The following is a 19,092-nucleotide window of genomic DNA, read 5'->3' as shown; positions in this document are numbered from 1 at the left end:
TTTTTTTTTTTTGGATTATCAAAGAGGTTGCAGGAAATTATAAGCAGGGAGTGTGTTTGGGTTTTCCCTATCTCCGATCTTGCTCCATAGACAACGTTGGAGGTGGCTGTCGTATTTTACCGGTGGATAAATCACCTTGAGCCCAAGCACACACCCGTTGCTGATGTCCCACCGCAACGTCTCAACTGCAGGAGGGAGAGAAGACAGCAAAGGAAGCATGGAGTTACTCTGGAATACATTTTCTGTCACGGGAAGGACGTTCTCAAAGGAAACAGCTTTACCGAAGGAGGTAAGGAACAGCTACAATTGGTCTTGGATGAAGAATTTAATTTCGAGCCATGCGTCTCTGTCTGGGCTTGTCTAGGACATCCACAACCTGTGCAAAGCAGATGATAGGCTTGAGTTCTAGTGAAACAACACCCCAAATATCCTTTACAATAAGAAATCTGTGACAGCAGATACACGACGGGCCAAAAACCTTGGTAAGAGGAAAGCAAATGAATCTCAAATTGAGAAATTATTTATTATTTATTTATTAGTTCGATTTATATGCCGCCCTTCTCTGGAGACTCAGGGCGGCTTACAATGCGTTAAGCAATAGCCTTCATACTTTTGTATATACCTGCTTAGTAGGGCTTTTGGGCCCTGCTAAGCGGTGTTCTTTTTTATACAAAATCAGCTTATTGCCCCTATAATCCGGGTCCTCATTTTACCTACCTCGGAAGGATGGAAGGCTGAGTCAACCTTGAGAAATATTTAAGGGGGAAGGAATTGAAGCCAGACTTCAAGATTATGATTTAAAGCAAGCACATAACCACCTCTGAAATGGGGGTTCAGCTTCATCCATCTCCTACTTTTTCCCCATCAAGGGATTTCTACAACATACAGGTTGTCCTCAACTTACGACCATGAGTTTTGCCCCATTTTATGACATTTCATGCCATATTTGTTAAGTAAATTGCTGTGGTTGTTAGTAACCCAGTTGTTAAGTGAATCTGGCTTCCCCATTGACTTTGCTCATCAGAAAGTCGCAAAAATGACCCCAGGACACTGCATCCGTCATAAATGTGAGTCAGTTGCCAAGCATCTGAATTTTGATCACGTGGTCATAGCGATGCTGCCATGATTGTTAAGTGTGAAAAATGATCCTAAGATCCTTTTTTCAGTGCCGGTTCTCACTAAATGAACTGTTGTAAGTCAAGGACTACCTGTGGTCCACGAAGGTTAAAACGAAAGGCTAATTCTGACCCAGCTAACCATCCCTACAGATAGGATGATTACCGTGTTTCCCCGAAAATAAGACCCTGTTTTATGATTTTTTTTGAACCCCGAAATAAGCACTTGGCCTTATTTTCGGGGAGGTCTTATTATTTCGGGGTGCGTGGAGCAAGACGGGGCTCCTCTTGTCATCTTACCTGATTTCCAGCTCTGTCTCCCTAACCCTAACCAGAGGAAATGGCGGAGACAGGCTGCGCATATGTTTGAATATTTTTGGGGAGGTCTTATTTTCTGGGGAGGGCTTATTTTCGGGGAAACATGGTATTAAGTGGATCATTTTGTTTTTTTAATTTGATTTATATGCCGCCCTTCTCCGGAGACTTAGGGCGGCTTACAATGCGCTAAGCAATAGCCTTCATCCTTTTGTATATTTATACAAAGTCAGCTTATTGCCCCCACAAACTGGGTCCTCAATTTACCTACCTTAGAAAGGATGGAAGGCTGAGTCAACCTTGAGCCTGGTGAGATTCGAACTTACAGTAATTGCAGGCAGCTTGTCTTAATAACAGGGTGCTTTAGACACCCTATATAAATCATATATTTCAAGGTAAATTTTTAAGTGTTACCTTTCCTAGTTCTTTGGAGAGTTCCTGCTTAGAATGAAGGCTTTCAATGAAGGTTTCTCAGTAACTTTGAGATGGGTGGATTTCAATTCCCAGAATTCCCCAGCCTTCTTTCCCAGCTGGCTGGGGAATTCTGGGAGTTGAAGTCCACAAATCTTCGTTCCTGAGGCTGAGAAACACTGCTAGAAGATCATTAGAAGTCAGGATGGTAATCCAAGATCCAGTCCTTCCTGAACCACAGAAGGTCCTTGAAGGACATTAAAAAAAGAAATTAAAAATGGGTGGAACTCCAATCGCCTCATGGTGCCCATGATCTTGACTTAATTTTTCCACCTCTTGCAAACACCCGGGTCAATTTAACTGTGAGAGCTGAAGAAGCTTCTTCGATGCGAAGCGAAACGTCTTCAAAGAAAAACCAGAAAGTCCAGTTTATCTCTTGAAAAAAAGCACCTTTGGGACAACCAAGACCTGGATGGTTCCGGCAACCGTTCATCGTATCTTTTTAGCCTCCAGTCCCCTAATCCAGTGGTGAAATGTAAAATTTGTTACTACTGGTTCTGTGGGCGTGGCTTGGTGTGTGTGGGGGGTAATATGACTGAGTGAGCGTGGCCAACTTTTTTTTTTTTTTTACTTTTAAAACCATTTTTTCTACAACCTCTTCGGCATTTAAAAATGCTTTTAAAAGCCTCTGATGATCCCAGCTGAGTTGCCTGATCAGCAGAGGCTTTCATTCTTTCTTTCTTTTTTTTTTTTGAAGCCTCTGACGATCCCAGCTGAGCTGCGGGATCATCAGAGGCTTTTTTTTTTTTTTACTTTTAAAAGCATTTTTTCAGCCAAAGAGGTTTTAGAAAAAAATACTTTTAAAAATAATTTTTAAAAAGCCTCTGATGATTGCGTGGCTCAGCTGGGCAATGGGGGTGAGCAGGGATTTTTGCTACCGGTTTTCCGAACCACCCGCCTCCATCGCTACCGGATCAGGCGATCCGGTCCAAACCGGGAGCATTTCACCCCTGCCCTAATCATCCTGGTTGCTCTTCTCTGCACTCTTTCTAGAGTCTCAACTGAATACAATATTCTAGATGTGATCTTACTAAGGCTTTATAGCAGGGGTCAGCAACCTGCGGCTCTGGAGCCGCATGTGGCTCTTTCATCCCTCTTCAGTGGCTCCGTCGCTCAAAATAGGCATCACAACCGCCAATGTGCGACACACACCCCCACCCCCCGGCACATGATTTATTGAGCTTTTCGATCCCCAGTAGGCCAACCATGGATAAATCCAAGAAAAGAAAAGTTTCAGAAGAAAACAGAATGTTTAATTCAACTCCATATGCTAGTTTTGTGGCCGCTCAAGAAATAGTCAGGCACGGGAAGGGTTTTGTGGCTCCCGGTGTTTTCTTTTCTGTGGGAAAGAGGTCCAAATGGCTCTTTTGAGTGTTTAAGGTTGCTGACTCCTGCTTTATAGAGTGGTATTAGTACCTCCCTTGATCTTGATTCAGTGGTGGTTTCAAAATTTGTTACTACCGGTTCTGTGGGTGTGGCTTGGAGGGCGTGGCATGGCTTGGTGGGTGTGGCTTGGTGGGCGTGGCAGGGGAAGGATACTGTAAAATCTCCATTCCCTCCCCACTCCAGGGGAAGGATACTGTAAAATCTCCATTCCCTCCCCACCCCAGGGGAAGGATACTGTAAAATCTCCATTCCTTCCCCACTCCAGGGGGAAGTTACTGCAAAATCCCCATTCCCTCCCGATCAGCTGGGACTCGGGAGGCAGAGAATAGATGGGGACGGGGCCAGTCAGAATTTTTACTACCGGTTCTCCGAACTACTCAAAATTTCCGCTACCGGTTCTCCAGAACTGGTCAGAACCTGCTGAAATTCACCTCTGTCTTGATTGGATCCCTCTACTTGCCGACTCTTCTCCAAGCTCTCTTTGTTTTCCTATTCAGAATACTCTAATATTCTGTTTTCCATGCTCAGCAACCAGAGGCACGAGGGAGCTTTTCCTCATGACTCTTTAACATGGAACCAAAATTCTCCTGGGTGACCTTCCGCGTTGTTCAGCTGTATTTTTAGTAACGCTGCTAATCCTTGTTACAGGAAGGACAGGTAGAGTTTCCATTCTATGCTAATGAGTGCGGTTGGCTAATTGAGACCTGCCCTTTTCCAGATCTTACGAAGTGCAATGCAGACATTCCTGCCTATTGCAGCCACAAGGATATGGTGTGTGTGTGTGTGTGTGTGTGTGTGTGTGTGTGTGTGTGTGTGTAATTACAATTGTACTGCCTCCTTTTCTCAGTTTATGGCTTCTGTGTTAGGAGCAGCAAACATCACACATTCTACAGCAGCGGCCAAAATTGTGGGAACCTTTTTGGGAAAAGTTTGGAACCTACCCTTTGGAACAGGTTATCTCCAGGGATACAAATGATCCCAGATCTTCGTACTTTCCGTCGTGCCCTTAAGACCTTTCTATTTCACCAAGCCGGGCTGGCATAAATCTCTTCTAATTGTTCAAAATCTTTATGCTGAAGATTCTTAACCGATGAACCAAATTGGCTTAATCATCTTATATTCACGTTTTATATGTATGGTATTTTAACTGTTCACCGCCCTGAGTCCTTCGGGAGAAGGGTGGTATAAAAATCAAATCAAATCAAATAAATAAATAAATAAAAGTGTATTTTCTAAAACTAGCTAATAACACCACTTTTTTTTTTGAAGTAGCACCATAAAATTATATATCAATAGAAAGATAATTGAATCAAGAATGTAATGCAATCACTTTTATGAAGGATTTGCTATTAGAATAGCAGTTACAGTATAAAGAAGAAAAGTGAAACACCTAGAAAAAACGAGATATACAAAAATTCTCACCCTAGAAAAAACGAGATATACAAAAATGATCCCCATGTCAGTTAATACTTAGTTGGGTAACCTTTAGCATGAATGACGGCCTTACAACGTCTTCCCATGGAGCGAACCAAGTCTTTTAGTTCCGTAGCTGTTATCATGTGAAACCAAGATGGAATGATGGCTTCTATGAACTGGGTTTTATTGCTGGGTTGCTTCTGGCTAACAGGTTTCTTTACTTGGCTCCATAGATTTTCAATTGGGTTAAGGTCTGGGCTATTCCCAGGCCATTCCAGCAGTGGAATAGGATTATCTTCAAACTCCAAAGAAAAGTGGTGTTATTAGCCATCATACCTCAAAAATACACTTTTCCCAAAAGGTTTCCACAATTTTGGCCACTACTGCAGGGCAGAATTTTGTCCATAGTGTGTTATCCTAGAATAACAGAATAATGGAATGGACCTTGGAGATCTTCTAGTCCAAACCTTTGCTGAAGCAGGAAAACCTATACCATTGTGGTCGTTATTCGAGGACTACCTGTATTGACTTATGACCGTTTTTCATACAATGGATGCAGCATCCCGGTGGTCACGTGATCGAAATTCAGATGCTTAGCCACTGACTCATATTTATGACGGTTACAGTGTCCTGGGGTCATGTCATCACCTCTTGCGACCTTCCGACAAGCCATGGGGAAGCCAGATTCACTTAATGCCCATGTTACTAACTTGACAAGTGATTCTCCGAACAACGGTGGCAAAAAAGGACTTGAAATGAGGCAAAACTCACTTAAGAACTGTCTCGCTCAGCCACAGAAATTCTGGGCTCAATTGCGGTCATAAGTCGAGGACTACCTGCCCGCAGTCAAACTCCAGTAGGTCTCAACTTGAGAACGGCTGAAGTAGACACATGTGCCCCACCCACAAATGACTAATTAACTCGTTAAGCAGGAACTCTTTGAAATTATGGATGAAAGTACAGGGAGGTTTAATGAGGAGTTGTTGAAGTTTCTTTGATCTCCAGTTAAAATAGTTTAGTAAAAGAAATTTATAGCTTTTAAAGGGCCTGCCAGTCTGAGCAAAATGCCCCCATCATTTCCTCAGACAATTCTTGGGAAGTTATTAATTAAATTCCAAACTCTGCCCAGAGCAACACTGATTTTATCTCCTGGAAAGACGAGAGGGAAGAGAAAGAGAGATGGGGGAGGGAGGGAGGGAGACAGAGAGAGAGAATGAGAGAGAGAATGAGAGAGAGAAAGAGAGAGAGAGAGAGAGAGAGATTAAAATATATTATATATTAACGTTGTATTGTAACATTATCCTAAATTGTTCCATTAAAAAAAAGTCTTTATTCTTTTTAACGTGCCGCAGATTATAATTCTTGCAATTCTGATTCTAACAGCTGCAGCTTGTTATTTTCTACTGGGTTTTGCTTGTACAAGTATATTTATCGTTGTGGTAAGACAGCGTGGAATCAGAAATTGCAGCTTGCTCAAGGAACAAGCCTTGTGGCTGAAGATTTATAGCAATTTTCTAAGTATAGACCCGACTTTGGAAAGATGACGAAAAGAAGCATAATTGTGGGCTAATTACATTCTGGAGATGCAAATGAACTCCATACCTCCCTCTCTTCTATCATAATTCTAATTTTGTGTGCAGTCGATGGACTTTTTGTCAAGAGTTATTAGAAAGAGGAGTAAAACCAATCTCATTTGAATTGTGCGATGCGCAACTTTGTCCGTAAGAGTAGTTATCGTCCAGTTGGTTGAGCAAACCCCGATAGCCGGGCTGCGTAAAACCATGATGAAATAAACCATGGCTAAATTAAGGATGGTGTCTACGCTGACACTTTGCACAACACACATGAACTGCAGGCAGTCCGTTAAAATGGCCAACGTTTTAACCTAGCATACAGGTAAATCCTCGACCCACAACAGTTCATTTAGTGACCATTCAGAGTTACAAGGGCACTGAAAAAAGTGACTTATGACCAGGGGTGAAATGCTCCCGGTTCGGACCGGATCGCCCGATCTGGTAGCAATGGTGGTGGGTGGTTTGGAGAACCGGTAGCAAAAATCCCTGCGCCCCTCCCCCACTATGCCCAGCTGAGCCACAGGATCATCAGAGGCTTTTTTTTTTTAACTTTTAAAAGCATTTTTTCTACAACCTCTTCTGACGAAAAAATGGCTTTTAAAAGTAAAAAAAAAAAAAGCCTGATGATTGGACGGCTCAGCTGGGATCCTCAGAGGCTTTTCAAAGCATTTTTTTCTGCAACCACTTGGCCGAAGAGGTGGTAAAAAAAATGCTTTTAAAGTCTCTGAGGATCCCAGCTGAGTTGCCTGATTGTCAGAGGCTTTTCAAAGCATTAGAAAAAATACTTTGAAAAGTAAAAAAAAAAAAAAAAAGTTGGCCACGCCCACCCAGTCACATTACCCCCCCCACACACACACCAAGCCACGCCCACAGAACCGGTAGTAACACATTTTACATTTCACCCCTGCTTATGACCATGTTCCACACTTATGACCGTTGCGGCCTCCCTGTGCTCATGGGATCAAAATCCAGATGCTTAGCAATTGACTCATATTTATGACGATTGTAGTGTCCCAGGGGTCACGTAATCCCCTTTTGTGACCTTTTTGACAAGCAAAGCCAACCAGATTCACTTAACAACCGTGTTGTTAAACAACCTAGAACTAAGAAAAAAAATAATCCTGACAATAAGAACAATTAATCGGTGAAACAGAAGTTGTCTTCAGAAGTTACGGGTGCTCCAACACTGCAGGTTTTTAAGAAGAGATCGGACAGCCATTTGTCTGAAACGGTGTAGGGCCGTGATGGCGAACCTACGGCACAGGTGGCATGTGGAGCCATATCTGTGGGCACGCGAGCGTTGCCCTACCTCAGCTCCAGGGTGCATGCGTGCGCTGGCCAGCTGATTTTCGGGCCTTCCGGGTTCACCGGAAGTTGGGAAACGGGCTGTTTCCGGCCTCCGGGGGGTAGGGAAGGCCATTTTTGCCCTCCCCAGGCTCCAAGAAAGCCTCTGGAGCCTGGAGAGGGCGAAAAATGGGCCTACTGGGCCCACTGTGCCATCGCGTGCCAAAAGCGGGGAGAGCACAGGGAGGGGTCATGCGCGCATGCAGAGGGGGATGGGGCGCATTGAATTATGGGTGTGGGCACACGCGTGTGCGACCCCCCTCCCCGTGATCCCCCCGCTTTTGGCATGCGACGGCAAAAAGGTTCGCCATCACTGGTGTAAGGTTTCTTACCTAAGCAGGGGGCTGGACTAGAAGACCTCCAAGGTCCCTTCCAACTCTGTTATTCTTGTGTGACCTGAACGCAGCCTGTGATTCTATGAAAGCAAAGGATCGTTTTGTAATTCCTCCAGTACCTGTTCCACTCCCTCTTCCTGTATCACCTTCGGTTTTTTTTCACTGCTCTTTTCTCGCGCTTTTGGAACTGGCCGTCATTCTAGACATGCTCAGAGGCACCCTTCTTGGAACTGGTGGGCATGGAGGCAGACGAAGCTAATTTATTTCTAGTTCATGCTTCTAAAAAATGTCGGCTGGCGGGCCCATGGGGGAGGGCCTTCTCTGTGGCTGCCCCAGCTCTCTGGAACCAGTTACCTCCTGAGGTCCAGACTGCCCCACCCTATTGGCCTTCCGAAAAGCGGTGAAGACCTGGCTATTCCGGCAGGCCTGGGGCCGTTGATCTCGCTTCTGTGATCTGGTGAGATCCGGCCATGAATGGTGTGAATGAGTTTTTAATGTTTTTTAATTTTTCAATGTCTTTTTATAATGATTTTTTAAATGTATTGTGAGCCGCCCTGAGTCTTCGGAGAGGGGCGGCATATAAATTTAATTAATTAAATTAAATTAATTAAATTAATTAAATCGCTCATCTCCCTCAGAGAGGGGGCTCAAAGCCCTTATACAGACCTGGATTCCTGACAAATTCTCCTGAATGCAACAGCCCCGCAGCTTTCTTTGCAATAGAGTAGAAGAGGGAGTTTTAAAAACTTTTAAAAAAAGTTTTAAAAGTTTTCTAAATTTAAAAACTTAAGGGCTCCTTGGTGCTCTCTGAGCTGGGTTGTTTTCTTGCAGATTACCCAAACTAGGTAACATCATCAGGGCTAAGAATATTTACAGACAGTGCGCTGTGAATAAACAAAAAGCAAACCCCACCCCCTTATCACCCTGATGATGTTACCTAGTTGGGTGATAAAACGTCTGCAAGAAAACCACCACCCTCAGAGAGCACCAAGGACCCCACAGTCCTCTGCCTCCTCTCTGCCACAAGCCCCACTTCCTTCTATCACTGATAATGACATCCAGTTGGGTATTGAAACGTCTGCAGGAAAACCACCACCCTCAGAGAGCACCCAGGACCCCCACCATTCAACTACAAATCTTCTCCTTGATGAAAGATAACTATCAATATATATATATATAAAAAAACTTTTAAAAACTTTTTTTTTAAACTTCCAGCCCGCTGATCTCCACCCCCACCCACCTCCCACCACCAATCGCAGAGCCTCGTTCCCCAAAGGCTGCTGAGTCAAGCTTCAACAACCGGCCTTCCCCAGAAATGTATTTGAGAGTTGCGATTGTGTAAAAAGCCAGCCGCAGACTCGCAAAGGAAAAAAAGAAGGCAGCCGGCGGCCACTCTTCTCCTCCTCCTCGCCAGCGACCCGGGTGCCTTTGGGGGGAGGGAGTCTGCCCCAGCTTCTCTCTCTCTCCCCCTCTCTCTCTTTGTCTCTCTTCCTCTCCCCCTCTTTCTCTCTCTCTCCCTCTTTTTCTCTCTTTCTCTCTCTCTTCCCCTCTCTCTTTTTTTGCCCTCTTTCCCTCTCTTTCTCTCCCTCTTTCTCTCTCCTTCTCTCTCTCTTGCTCTCCCCCTCTTTCTCTTGCCCTCTTTCTTTCTCCCTCTCTTTTTCTCTCTCCCTCTCTTTCTCTCTCTTCCCCCTCTCTCTTTCTCTCTCCCTCTTTCCCTCTCTTTCTCTCCCTCTTTCTCTCTCCCTCTCTCCCTCTCTCTTGCTCTCCCCCTTTTTCTCCCCCCTCTCTTTCTCTCTTCCTCTTTCTCTCTTTCTCTCTCCCCCTCTCTTTCTCTCTCTCTTCCCCCCTCTCTCTTCCTCTCGCCCTCTTTCCGTCTCTTTCTCTCCCTCTTTCTCTCTCTCTCCCTCCCTCTCTCTCTCTTGCTCTCCCCCTCTTTCTCTCCCCCCTCTTTCTCTCTCCCTCTCTTTTTCTCTCTCTCCCTCTCTTTCTCTCTCTTCCCCCTCTCTCTTTCTCTCGCCCTCTTTCCCTCTCTTTCTCTCTCTCTCTCTCCCTCCCTCCCTCTCTCTTGCTCTCCCCCTCTTTCTCTCTCTTTTCCTCTTTCTCTCTCTCTCTCTCTCTTTCCCTCTCCCCCACTCTCTTCCTCTCTCTTTCTCCCTCCCTCTCCCTCTCTTCCCCCCGTCCGTCCGCCCAGCCTCCCTCGCAGGGCGGTCGCGAAGAAAGAGAAAGCCCCCTCCTCACCCCTCCCCACGCGAGACAGGAGCCTTTTCTTCGCCCGCGACCGTCGGCTCGGCCGTCCCCCCCACCCTCCATCCCCACCCCGCCCTTCGGCCCCCCGGCGCCTGGGTGTCAAGCCGGCGGGCGGGCGGGCGGAGACTCGGCCGGCGGGCCCGCCCGTCCCTTGGGAGGGAGGAAACGGGGGAGCCCCGCCGCGCCAGGACAGGAGGGCGGCCAGAGCCAGACCTTGGATCCCAGCCTCGCCCTTGCCTTCGCCCCCTCGGGCCGCCCAGCAGCCGCGATGCGGGAAACCCTCTTTAAGGACAACTTCTGGGTGAGCACCGGCTGGGCTGGGGGAGCTGTGGGGGGGGGGGTCCCCACTTTGCACCTACAGCCACCGGGATCCGGGGGAGACCCTGCGCCTTGGCGGGCGGGGATCGCCCAAGGAGCCCCCCGCCGGGCCGTGGCTGCTGATGCCGGGGTGGGGTGGTGGACGGCTGCTCCGGAGGGACCCCCATTGGACTGCCATTGCTCAGAAACGGTGTAGGCTCTCCTGCTTGGGCAGGCGGGGGGGGGGAGGGTTGGACTAGATGACCTCTAAGGTCCCTTCCAAGTTCCAACTCTGTAAAAGAGGCTGGAAAGGAAATCGCAGGCGGGGGGGGGGGAGAGAGAAGCAGCGGGCGCCCGCTTGGGGAAGCTGGCGCCTGGGTAAGGGGTGGGGGTTGGGATTGGGGCAGCGCCGCCCTGGTGAGTGGGGATCCTCCGACCTCCTCGCCTTTCCTAAATGGGAACCGTACCAGGGTGGGAACCGGGGACGACGAAACGCTGTTTAGGGAACCGGGACGGCAACTTGGCGGCTCGGGACCTGGTTCTCACGATGCGCTGGGGGCGGTTTCACTTTGTATGGGGAGAATTTTGGAAAGCGCTTTACAAAAAAAAAAAAAAAAGATGTTTTGGAAAAAGCGCAGAGAAGAGCAAGTAAGATGCTGAAAGAGAGGAGCCTTGGTGGTGCAGTGGACTAAACTGCTGTTAAAGTAGCACTTAAGTTGCCAGCTGCCTGCAATTACTGCGAGTTCGAATCTCACCAGGCTCAAGGTTGACTCAGCCTTCCATCCTTTCGAGGTAGGTAAAAATGAGGACCCAGTTTGTGGGGGCAATAAGCTGACTTTGTATAAAAAAAGAACACCGCTTGGCGGGGTGGGGGGGGAGCCCTACTAAGCAGGTATATACAAAAGTATGAAGGCTATTGCTTAACGCATTGTAAGCCGCCCTGAGTCTCCGGAGAAGGGCGGCATATAAATCAAACTAATAAATAATAAATAATGGGCTGGAGACCAAAACATATGAAGAAGGATGGCAGGAACTGGGTGGGTATGGCCAGTCTAGAGAAAAAAAGGACTAGGGGGCACATGAGAGCAATAACAGTAACAGAGTTGGAAGGGACTTTGGTGGTCATCTAGTCCAACCCCCTGCTCACACAGAAGTCCTGTACTAGGGATTCCAACCACCGACCTTTCTGATTGACCAGCTCAGTGTCTTTAGCCATTGAGCCATAACAATGGCACTTAGACTTATACACTGCTTTACAGTGCTTTACAGTCCTCTCTAAGCAGTTTACAGAGTCAGCCTATTGCCCCCAACAATCTGGGTCCTCATTTTACCCACCTCAGAAGGATGGAAGGTTGAGTCAACCTTGAACCGATCAGGATTGAACTCCAGACAGTGGTCAGAGTTGGCCTGCAGTACTGCATTCTAACCACTGCACCACCACAGCAAAGAAGGAAGGAAGGAAGGAAGGAAGGAAGGAAGGAAGGAAGGAAGGAAGGAAGGAAGGAAGGGCAATAGCAATAGCCATTAGACCTATATACCGCTTCACAGGGATTTACAGCCCTCTGCAAGTGGTTTACAGAGTCAGCCTATTGCCCCCAACAATCTGGGTCCTCATTTTACCCACCTCGGAAAGGATGGAAGGCTGAGTCAACCTTGAACCAGTCAGGATCGAACTCAGTCTGTGGCAGAGTTAAGTTGGCAACGCTGCATTTTAACCACTGTGCCACCATGCAGATAGTGACTTACAACTAAGCACTTTCGACTTATATACCGCTTCATAGTGCTTTTACAGCCCTCTCTAAGCAGTTTACAGAGTCAGCCTCTTACCCCCAACAATCTGGGTCCTCATTCTACTCACCTCAGAAGGATGGAAGGCTGAGTCAACCTTGAGCCTGGTGAGAATCGAACTGCCAAATTGCAGGCAGCCTGCAGTACTGCATTGATAGCACTCTTCCGGTATTTGAGGGGCCGCCACAAAGAGGGGGGGGTCAATCTATCTTCCAAAGCACCAGAAGGCAGGACAAGAAACAATGGATGGAAACTAATCAAGGAACCTGGAATTAAGGAGGAACTTCCTAATAGGGAGGAGAATTAAGCCGTGGAACGACTTGCCACCAGAAGTTTTGGGTGCTTCATCACTGGAGGTTTTTAAGAAGAGCCTGGACAGCCACTTGTCTGAAATACCAGAACTTATACCATTTCTCCTGCTTGAGCAGTGGGCTGGACTAGAAGACCTCCAAGGTCCCTTCAGCTCTATTCTGATTCTGATGATTCTGATTCTGAACCATTTCCGATTGGTAGCGAAGCCTGCAGGTGGGTTGACGCAGCAGACAGGTGAAGGAGGGCTGGGAGGTGTAGATGTGAGCTGAATCAAGCCAGCTGGAGTAACTTGATTTTATTTTGTGTGAACGTGAGCCTTATGGGTCGAAGGATGTGCCAATCATGGTTTACGTCGAAAGGGGCTTTTATTTGGCATTTAGGGTTATGCCAATCACGGAGTGGGTGGTACTGTAATCCCAGCTCATGTGCTGTGGCGCTTAGTTTCCAATGGCATTATGCTTGGTCTGGTTGTGGCTGATGGGGAGGTCTCTCCCACAGAGGCTCTCCAGGTTATTTAGAAAGTGCAGGCAATCCTCGATTTGCAACAGTTCATTCAGTGACCGTTCAAAGTTACAACGGCCCTGAAAAATGTGACTTTGTGACCCGGTTTTCACACTTAAGACCATGGTGGCATTCCTGTTCTGTCCCCGTTCCACTCACGCATCCCCACAGATGGCCCGGAGTTAATAAGCCACACGACAAAATTCTTTGAAAATAAAGCTGGCAGCAACTCAGTGGCTAGCTGCCAGTTCAGACTTTACTCACACAAAACAAAGATTAGACTGCCAGCATTCCGATAAAACAGGCAGAGTTTTCAACAATACAAGGATTAATCCAAATGCAGTCCGATAAAGCAGGCAAAGTCCAGTAACGCAGAGATCATGGATTATTTCTAGTTTTTGCTCGTCACAAACTGAACCGGCCACCACACCCACATTTATACCCTGTGGGGTGTGGTCCAGTGACTCAGCTAATCTCTGGCATGCCTTCCCCTCTGCTGCGCACGCTTCTCCCTGCGCCTCTGGCGAGGGTCCAGCCAGCACTTATCTCCTTTGTCGCTGTCCACCTGTGGCTCCAGGGACGTGCTTGACTCTGAGCCTATCTTTTGGCCTTCGGTGTCCTCCGGAGGCATTGCCAGAGAGGAGGGTCCTGGAGAGGGAGGCCTTGCCAACTCCTCTTCCTCACTCTCAGAGTCTGCATTTGTCGATAGCCCAGGCTCAGGCAACGGAGCCACAACAATTCCCATGGTCACATTATCAAAATTCAGATGCTTGACATCTGACCAGTGCTGGTTCGGACAGGTTCAGGCGAAGCAGTAGTTGTGACCTGCGGGTGGGGTGGGTGGGGTGGGTGGGGTGGGTGGGGTGGGTGGGGTGGGTGGGCCCACCCCCTGCCCCCCCACCCCCTGCCCCCCCACCCCCGCTATTCCGTCCTATATAGCTGTGTTTTTTAAGCCGCATGCATGCATGCAGGCCGCACCTGAGAACAAAGGACATGCATAGAAGGCCGCACATGTGTGTAGAAGACGTGTGCAAAACAAGCATTTTTGATGCTCTCATTTTTGGTGCTGGGTGAACCGGTTGTTAATTCATGTGCCGCCCACCTCTGCATCTGACTCATATTTACGACACTGTCCCAGAGTCACAGGATCCCTTTTTGTGACCTCCTGATGAGCAAAGTCAGCGGGGAAGTCAAATTCACTTAACCACCATGCTACTAAATATAACTTACTGCAGTGATTCACACTTAACAACTGCGGCCGGAAAGGTTGTAGAATGGGGCAACATTCACTGAACACTGAATGCCTCACTTAACAACAGAAATTTTGGGCTCCCTTGTGGTCGTAAGGTTCGAGGACGACCTGCCACGACCTGTGGCCTTTCTAGGTTTAAAGAAACACTGATTTCCTGTAGGCTCTGAAGAAATTAAGAAATTATAGAAACGGTTCAGTCACGCTCTCCTGATTCAGTTAAGCGCATGGATTGGGGACAGATGGTAGCTTCTTATTTATTTATTAGTCGCATTTTTATGCCGCCCAGCTCCCGAAGGACTCTGGGCGGCTTACAACAAAGAATAAAACCATGCGAACAATATCCCATACAAAAGTTTTAAAAAAAACATCAAAAGCCATACACTCTAATTCGGGTGTCGTAAGATCACCGTAGCGAGATCAACGGCCCCAGGCCTGCCGGAAGAGCCAGGTCTTCACCGCTTTCCGGAATGCCAGTAGGGTGGGGGCAGTCCGGACCTCAGGAGGTAACTGGTTCCAGAGAGCTGGGGCAGCCACAGAGAAGGCCACGGGCCCGCCAGCCAGCATTGTTTAGCTGACGGGACCCGGAGGAGACCGACTCTGTTGGATCTTACCGGTCGCTGGGAGCTACGTGGTAGAAGGCGGTCTCAAAGATAACCTGGTCCTGAGCCATGTATGGCTTTAAAGGTAATAACCAACACCTTGAATTGCGCCCGGAGACTGATAGGGAGCCAGTGCAGCTCGCGGAGAATTGGTGTAATGTGGGTGTATCTAGATGCACCCACAATAGCTCGCGCGGCTGCATTCTGGACCAACTGTAGTCTCCGAACACTTTTGTTTATGTTTTTATGTTTATGTTTATTTGATTTATATACCGCCCTACTCCCGAAGGACTCAGGGCGGTGAACAGGCACAAGATAAAACACATAGAATACAAAAATTTAAGAGCAGAAGTAAAATCGAATTAAATCAATTTAGCCCAAGACAAATTTAAAACCCCAGGTTAAGAACAAATTAAATTTTACATTAAATTTAATTTACATTTAATTTACATTAAAATTTACATTTTCAAGGGTAGCCCCATGTAGAGCGCGTTGCAATAATCTAACCGTGAGGTGACAAGGGCATGAGTGACTGTGAGGAGAGCCTCCCGATCCAAGGAGGGTCGCAATTGGTGCACCAGACGAACCTGTGCAATATAATATATAATATATTTTACTCCTTAGACCCGTGATGGAAAACCTATGGCATGTGTGCCACAGGTGGCATGTAGAGTCCTCTAGCCATCGCCCCAGTTCAGCCCTACCATGCATGCATGCGTGTCTCCCGCCAGCCAGCTAGTCTTCGGGTTTCTGCTGCGCATACGCGGGGGTGGGGCGCATGCGTGGGGCGCTCGCATTGTATTTTGGGGGTTTGCGCCCCCCCCAAGGCTTCCTGCACCAACCTGGAAGCCAAAACAGGCGTGTGGGGGGGCATGGACATGCATGGGGGATGCATGTGAATGCGTGGGGGCGGGGCGCATGCGCAGGGGGACATTCATAATTGTTGGCTGAGGAATTCTGGGAGTTGAAGTCCACAAGTCTTAAAGTTGCCAAGGTGTTGGAGACCCCTGCTCTAGATAATACCCATCCAGCTTCATCACTGGAGACTTTCAAGAAGAGACTGGACTGCCATTTGTCAGAAATGATGTAGGGCCGTGATGGCAAACCTATCACAGGTGGCACGTGGAGCCATATTGGTGGGCCCGCGAGCTCAGCACCGGCACACATGCGTGCACTGGCCAGCTGATTTTTGGGCCTTCTGGGCCCACCGGAAGTAGGGAAACAGGCTGTTTCCTGCCTCCGGAGGGCCTGGGTGGGTGGGGAAGGCTGTTTTCACCCTCCTCAGGCTCCTAGAAAGGCTCCGGAGCCTGGGGAGAGCAAAAAACGGGCCTACTGGGCCCACCGTGCCATCGCGGGCCAAAAGCGGGAGGAGTGCGGGGGGATCACGCACACATGCGCGAGGGCAGAGCGCATGGAATTATGGGTGGGCGCATGCACAACACCCCCCCCCCCTTGCACGACCCTTGCTTTTGGCACGCAATGGCAAAAAGGTTAGCCATCACTGGTGTAGGGTCTCCTGCTTGTGCCCAGGGGGGGGGTTGGACTAGATGACCCACAAGGTCCCTTCCAACTCTGTTAATCTGTAATCAAAATTTCCGCTCTCCGCATGCATGGTTCTGTGTGGTCTGTCTGTCGGAGCCTGCAGTAGCTTCCAGGCCTTTTGGAGTTCCAGAATTCTGATTTTTGAGTAAAACTCAAATTGTATAAACAGCGGTTGCCCAGAGTTTTGGCTTACGTGAACGAAGAGGGATTGTCTTGTGTCCACGTGTAAAATGTATCATGCAATAACAAACCTGCTTTGTTTTTTTAAATATCATGTTTATTATCTTGTCTGGCCGCGTGAATTAGCTGCCCAGGGCTGCCTGTGGTCTGTGGGCCTCAGGTTGGACACACCTGGTATAAAAACGGTCAGGCAGGTATAGAGTAAGGATAACATTTAAGTTTATTACGAGCAGTAAAATGAGGTGTTTCAGCTTTGTGAATTGGACTTTGGAGTTTAGAATGCATACAATTTTTTTTTTTCTGGAAGTGACTGGAAGATGTTTGTAGAATATTTCCTTTTTTTTTTTTGCCAAAAAAGACATTTGAATCCATCTATGTTTTGTGCCAGAAATTGACTTGATGGAATTATTATCTAACACAGATGGTCCTTGACTTATAACAGTTATAATTTAGTGACCATTCAAAGTTACAACAGCACTGGAAAAAAAGCGACTTACGACCATGTTTCACTCTTATGACTGTTGTGGCATCCTCGTGGTCACGTGATCAAAATTTAGATGCTTGGCGACTGATTCGTATTTATGACGGTTGCAGTGTCCCTGGGTCATGTGATCTTCTGACAAGCAAAGTCGATGGGAGAAGCCAGATTCACTTAACAACTGTGTTACTAACTTAACAATTGCAGTGATCCACTTAACAACTGTGGCAAGAAAGGCCATAAAAGGAGGCCAAACTCATTGAACAAGTGTCTCGCTTAGCAACATAAAATTTGGGCTCAATTGTGATGGTCCGTTGATGTCTACCTGTATTATGTCTCCTTCCTTCCTTCCTTCCTTCCTTCCTTCCTTCCTTCCTTCCTTCCTTCCTTCCTTCCTTCCTTCCTTCCTTCCTTCCTCTCCCTCTCTCTTCTTTCTTTCTTTCTTTCTTTTCTTTCTTTTTTCTTTCTCTCCTAGCTTTTTTCTTTCTTTCTGTCTTTCTTTTCTTTCTTTCTCTTGCTCTCTTCTTTCTTTTTTCTCTCTCTCTCCTTCCTTCCTTCCTTCCTTCCTTCCTTCCTTCCTTCCTTCCTTCCTTCCTTCCTTTTTTTCTTTCTTTCTACCACCCAATTTATTTATTATTTATTTAGCCTATGGCACTAAATAGCTGAACTGCTGAAGTGCTCTGGGCCGTTTGTACTAGACCAATGCCAAAATAAAAATAAAATAAATGATCAAATAAAATTTTCAATCAAAGCAGCCTGCAAAACTAGGCCTGGTGTTGTTCAGAAGCAAAAACCTAAAATACAATGAAAGAGACTAGGAAAATCAAAAAAAGTCTTCTTCACCTGATGTCGAAACAATCCGGATGTGACTGTTGGTTGCATTCTCACAGGAGGGGCATTTTAGATTGGGGTCCCCAAACCCTGGTCCGTGGACCGGTAACTGGGCCATGACATGCCAGAAACCGGGCCACGCAAATAAGCGAAGCCCCATCTGTGGGACGCAGGCAGCACGTGAAACCACGTCCCCTCCGGTCTGTGGAAAAACCTTTCTCCACGGAACCCGTCTCTGGTGCCCAAAGGGTTGGGGGATGCTGATTTAGACAATGGGGTGCCATCACAGAAAAAGTTTTCCTCCTTGAAGCGGGCCTTCTCAGCTCCTCTGATGGTGGTGGGTTAGAATAGAATAGAATAACAGAGTTGGAAGGGACCTTGGAGGTCTTCTAGTCCAACCCCCTGCTTAGACAGGAAACCGTACACCACTTCAGGCAAATGGTTATCCAACATCTTCTTACAAACTTCCAGTGTTGGAGAATTCACAACTTCTGGAGGCAAGTCGTTCCACCGGTTAATTGTTCTCACGGTCAGGAAATTTCTCCTTAGTTCTAGGTTGCTTCTCTCCTTGATTTGTTTCCACCCATTGCTTCTTGTCCTGCCCTCAGGGGCTTTGGAGAATAGCTTGACTCCCTCTTCTCTGTGACAGCCCCTGAGATATCGGAAGACTGCTATCATGTCTTCCCTAGTCCTTCTTTTCATCAAACTAGACATACCCAGTTCCTGCAACCGTTCTTCATATGTTTTAGCCTCCAGTCCCCTCATCATCTTTGTTGCTCTTCTCTGCACTCTTTCTAGAGTCTCCACATCTTTTTTACATCGTGGTGACCAAAACTGGATGCAGTATTCCAAGTGTGGCCTTACCAAGGCATTATAAAGTGGTATTAACACTTCACGTGATCTTGATTCTATTCCTCTGTTTATGCAAGCCTAGAACTGTGTTGGCTTTTTTGGCAGCTGACTGTTGGCTCATATTTACTAGGACTCCAAGATCCCTCTCACAATTACTACTATTGAGCAAGGTATACTGTATCTGTGCATTTTGTTTTTCTTGCCTAAATGTAGAACCTTACTTTTTTCACCATTGAATTTCATTTTGTTAGATAGCG

General features: G+C 47.2%; 1 protein-coding gene across 2 annotated transcripts in view; it reads left to right on the top strand.

Moving 5' to 3' along the window:
- Window positions 1-19,092, top strand: part of PSTPIP2 (proline-serine-threonine phosphatase interacting protein 2) — a 60,658-nt gene continuing 41,566 nt past the window's right edge. The window contains exon 1 of one of the 2 annotated variants that reach the window (XM_034403887.3): window positions 1-289. In XM_034403887.3, the coding sequence (XP_034259778.2) occupies window positions 164-289 (126 nt within the window). In that variant the 5' untranslated portion in view covers window positions 1-163. Of the gene's footprint in view, window positions 290-9,536; window positions 10,505-19,092 lie in introns of those variants that run through there. The other variant, XM_034403888.3, reaches the window with a different exon arrangement.

Source organism: Pantherophis guttatus, chromosome 2 (assembly GCF_059756535.1).
Source record: "Pantherophis guttatus breed Tessera chromosome 2, ASM5975653v1, whole genome shotgun sequence".
NCBI classification, from domain to species: Eukaryota; Metazoa; Chordata; class Lepidosauria; order Squamata; family Colubridae; genus Pantherophis; species Pantherophis guttatus.
Note: the sequence above shows the minus strand (reverse complement) of the source record. Positions and strands in the feature narration are given on the sequence as shown.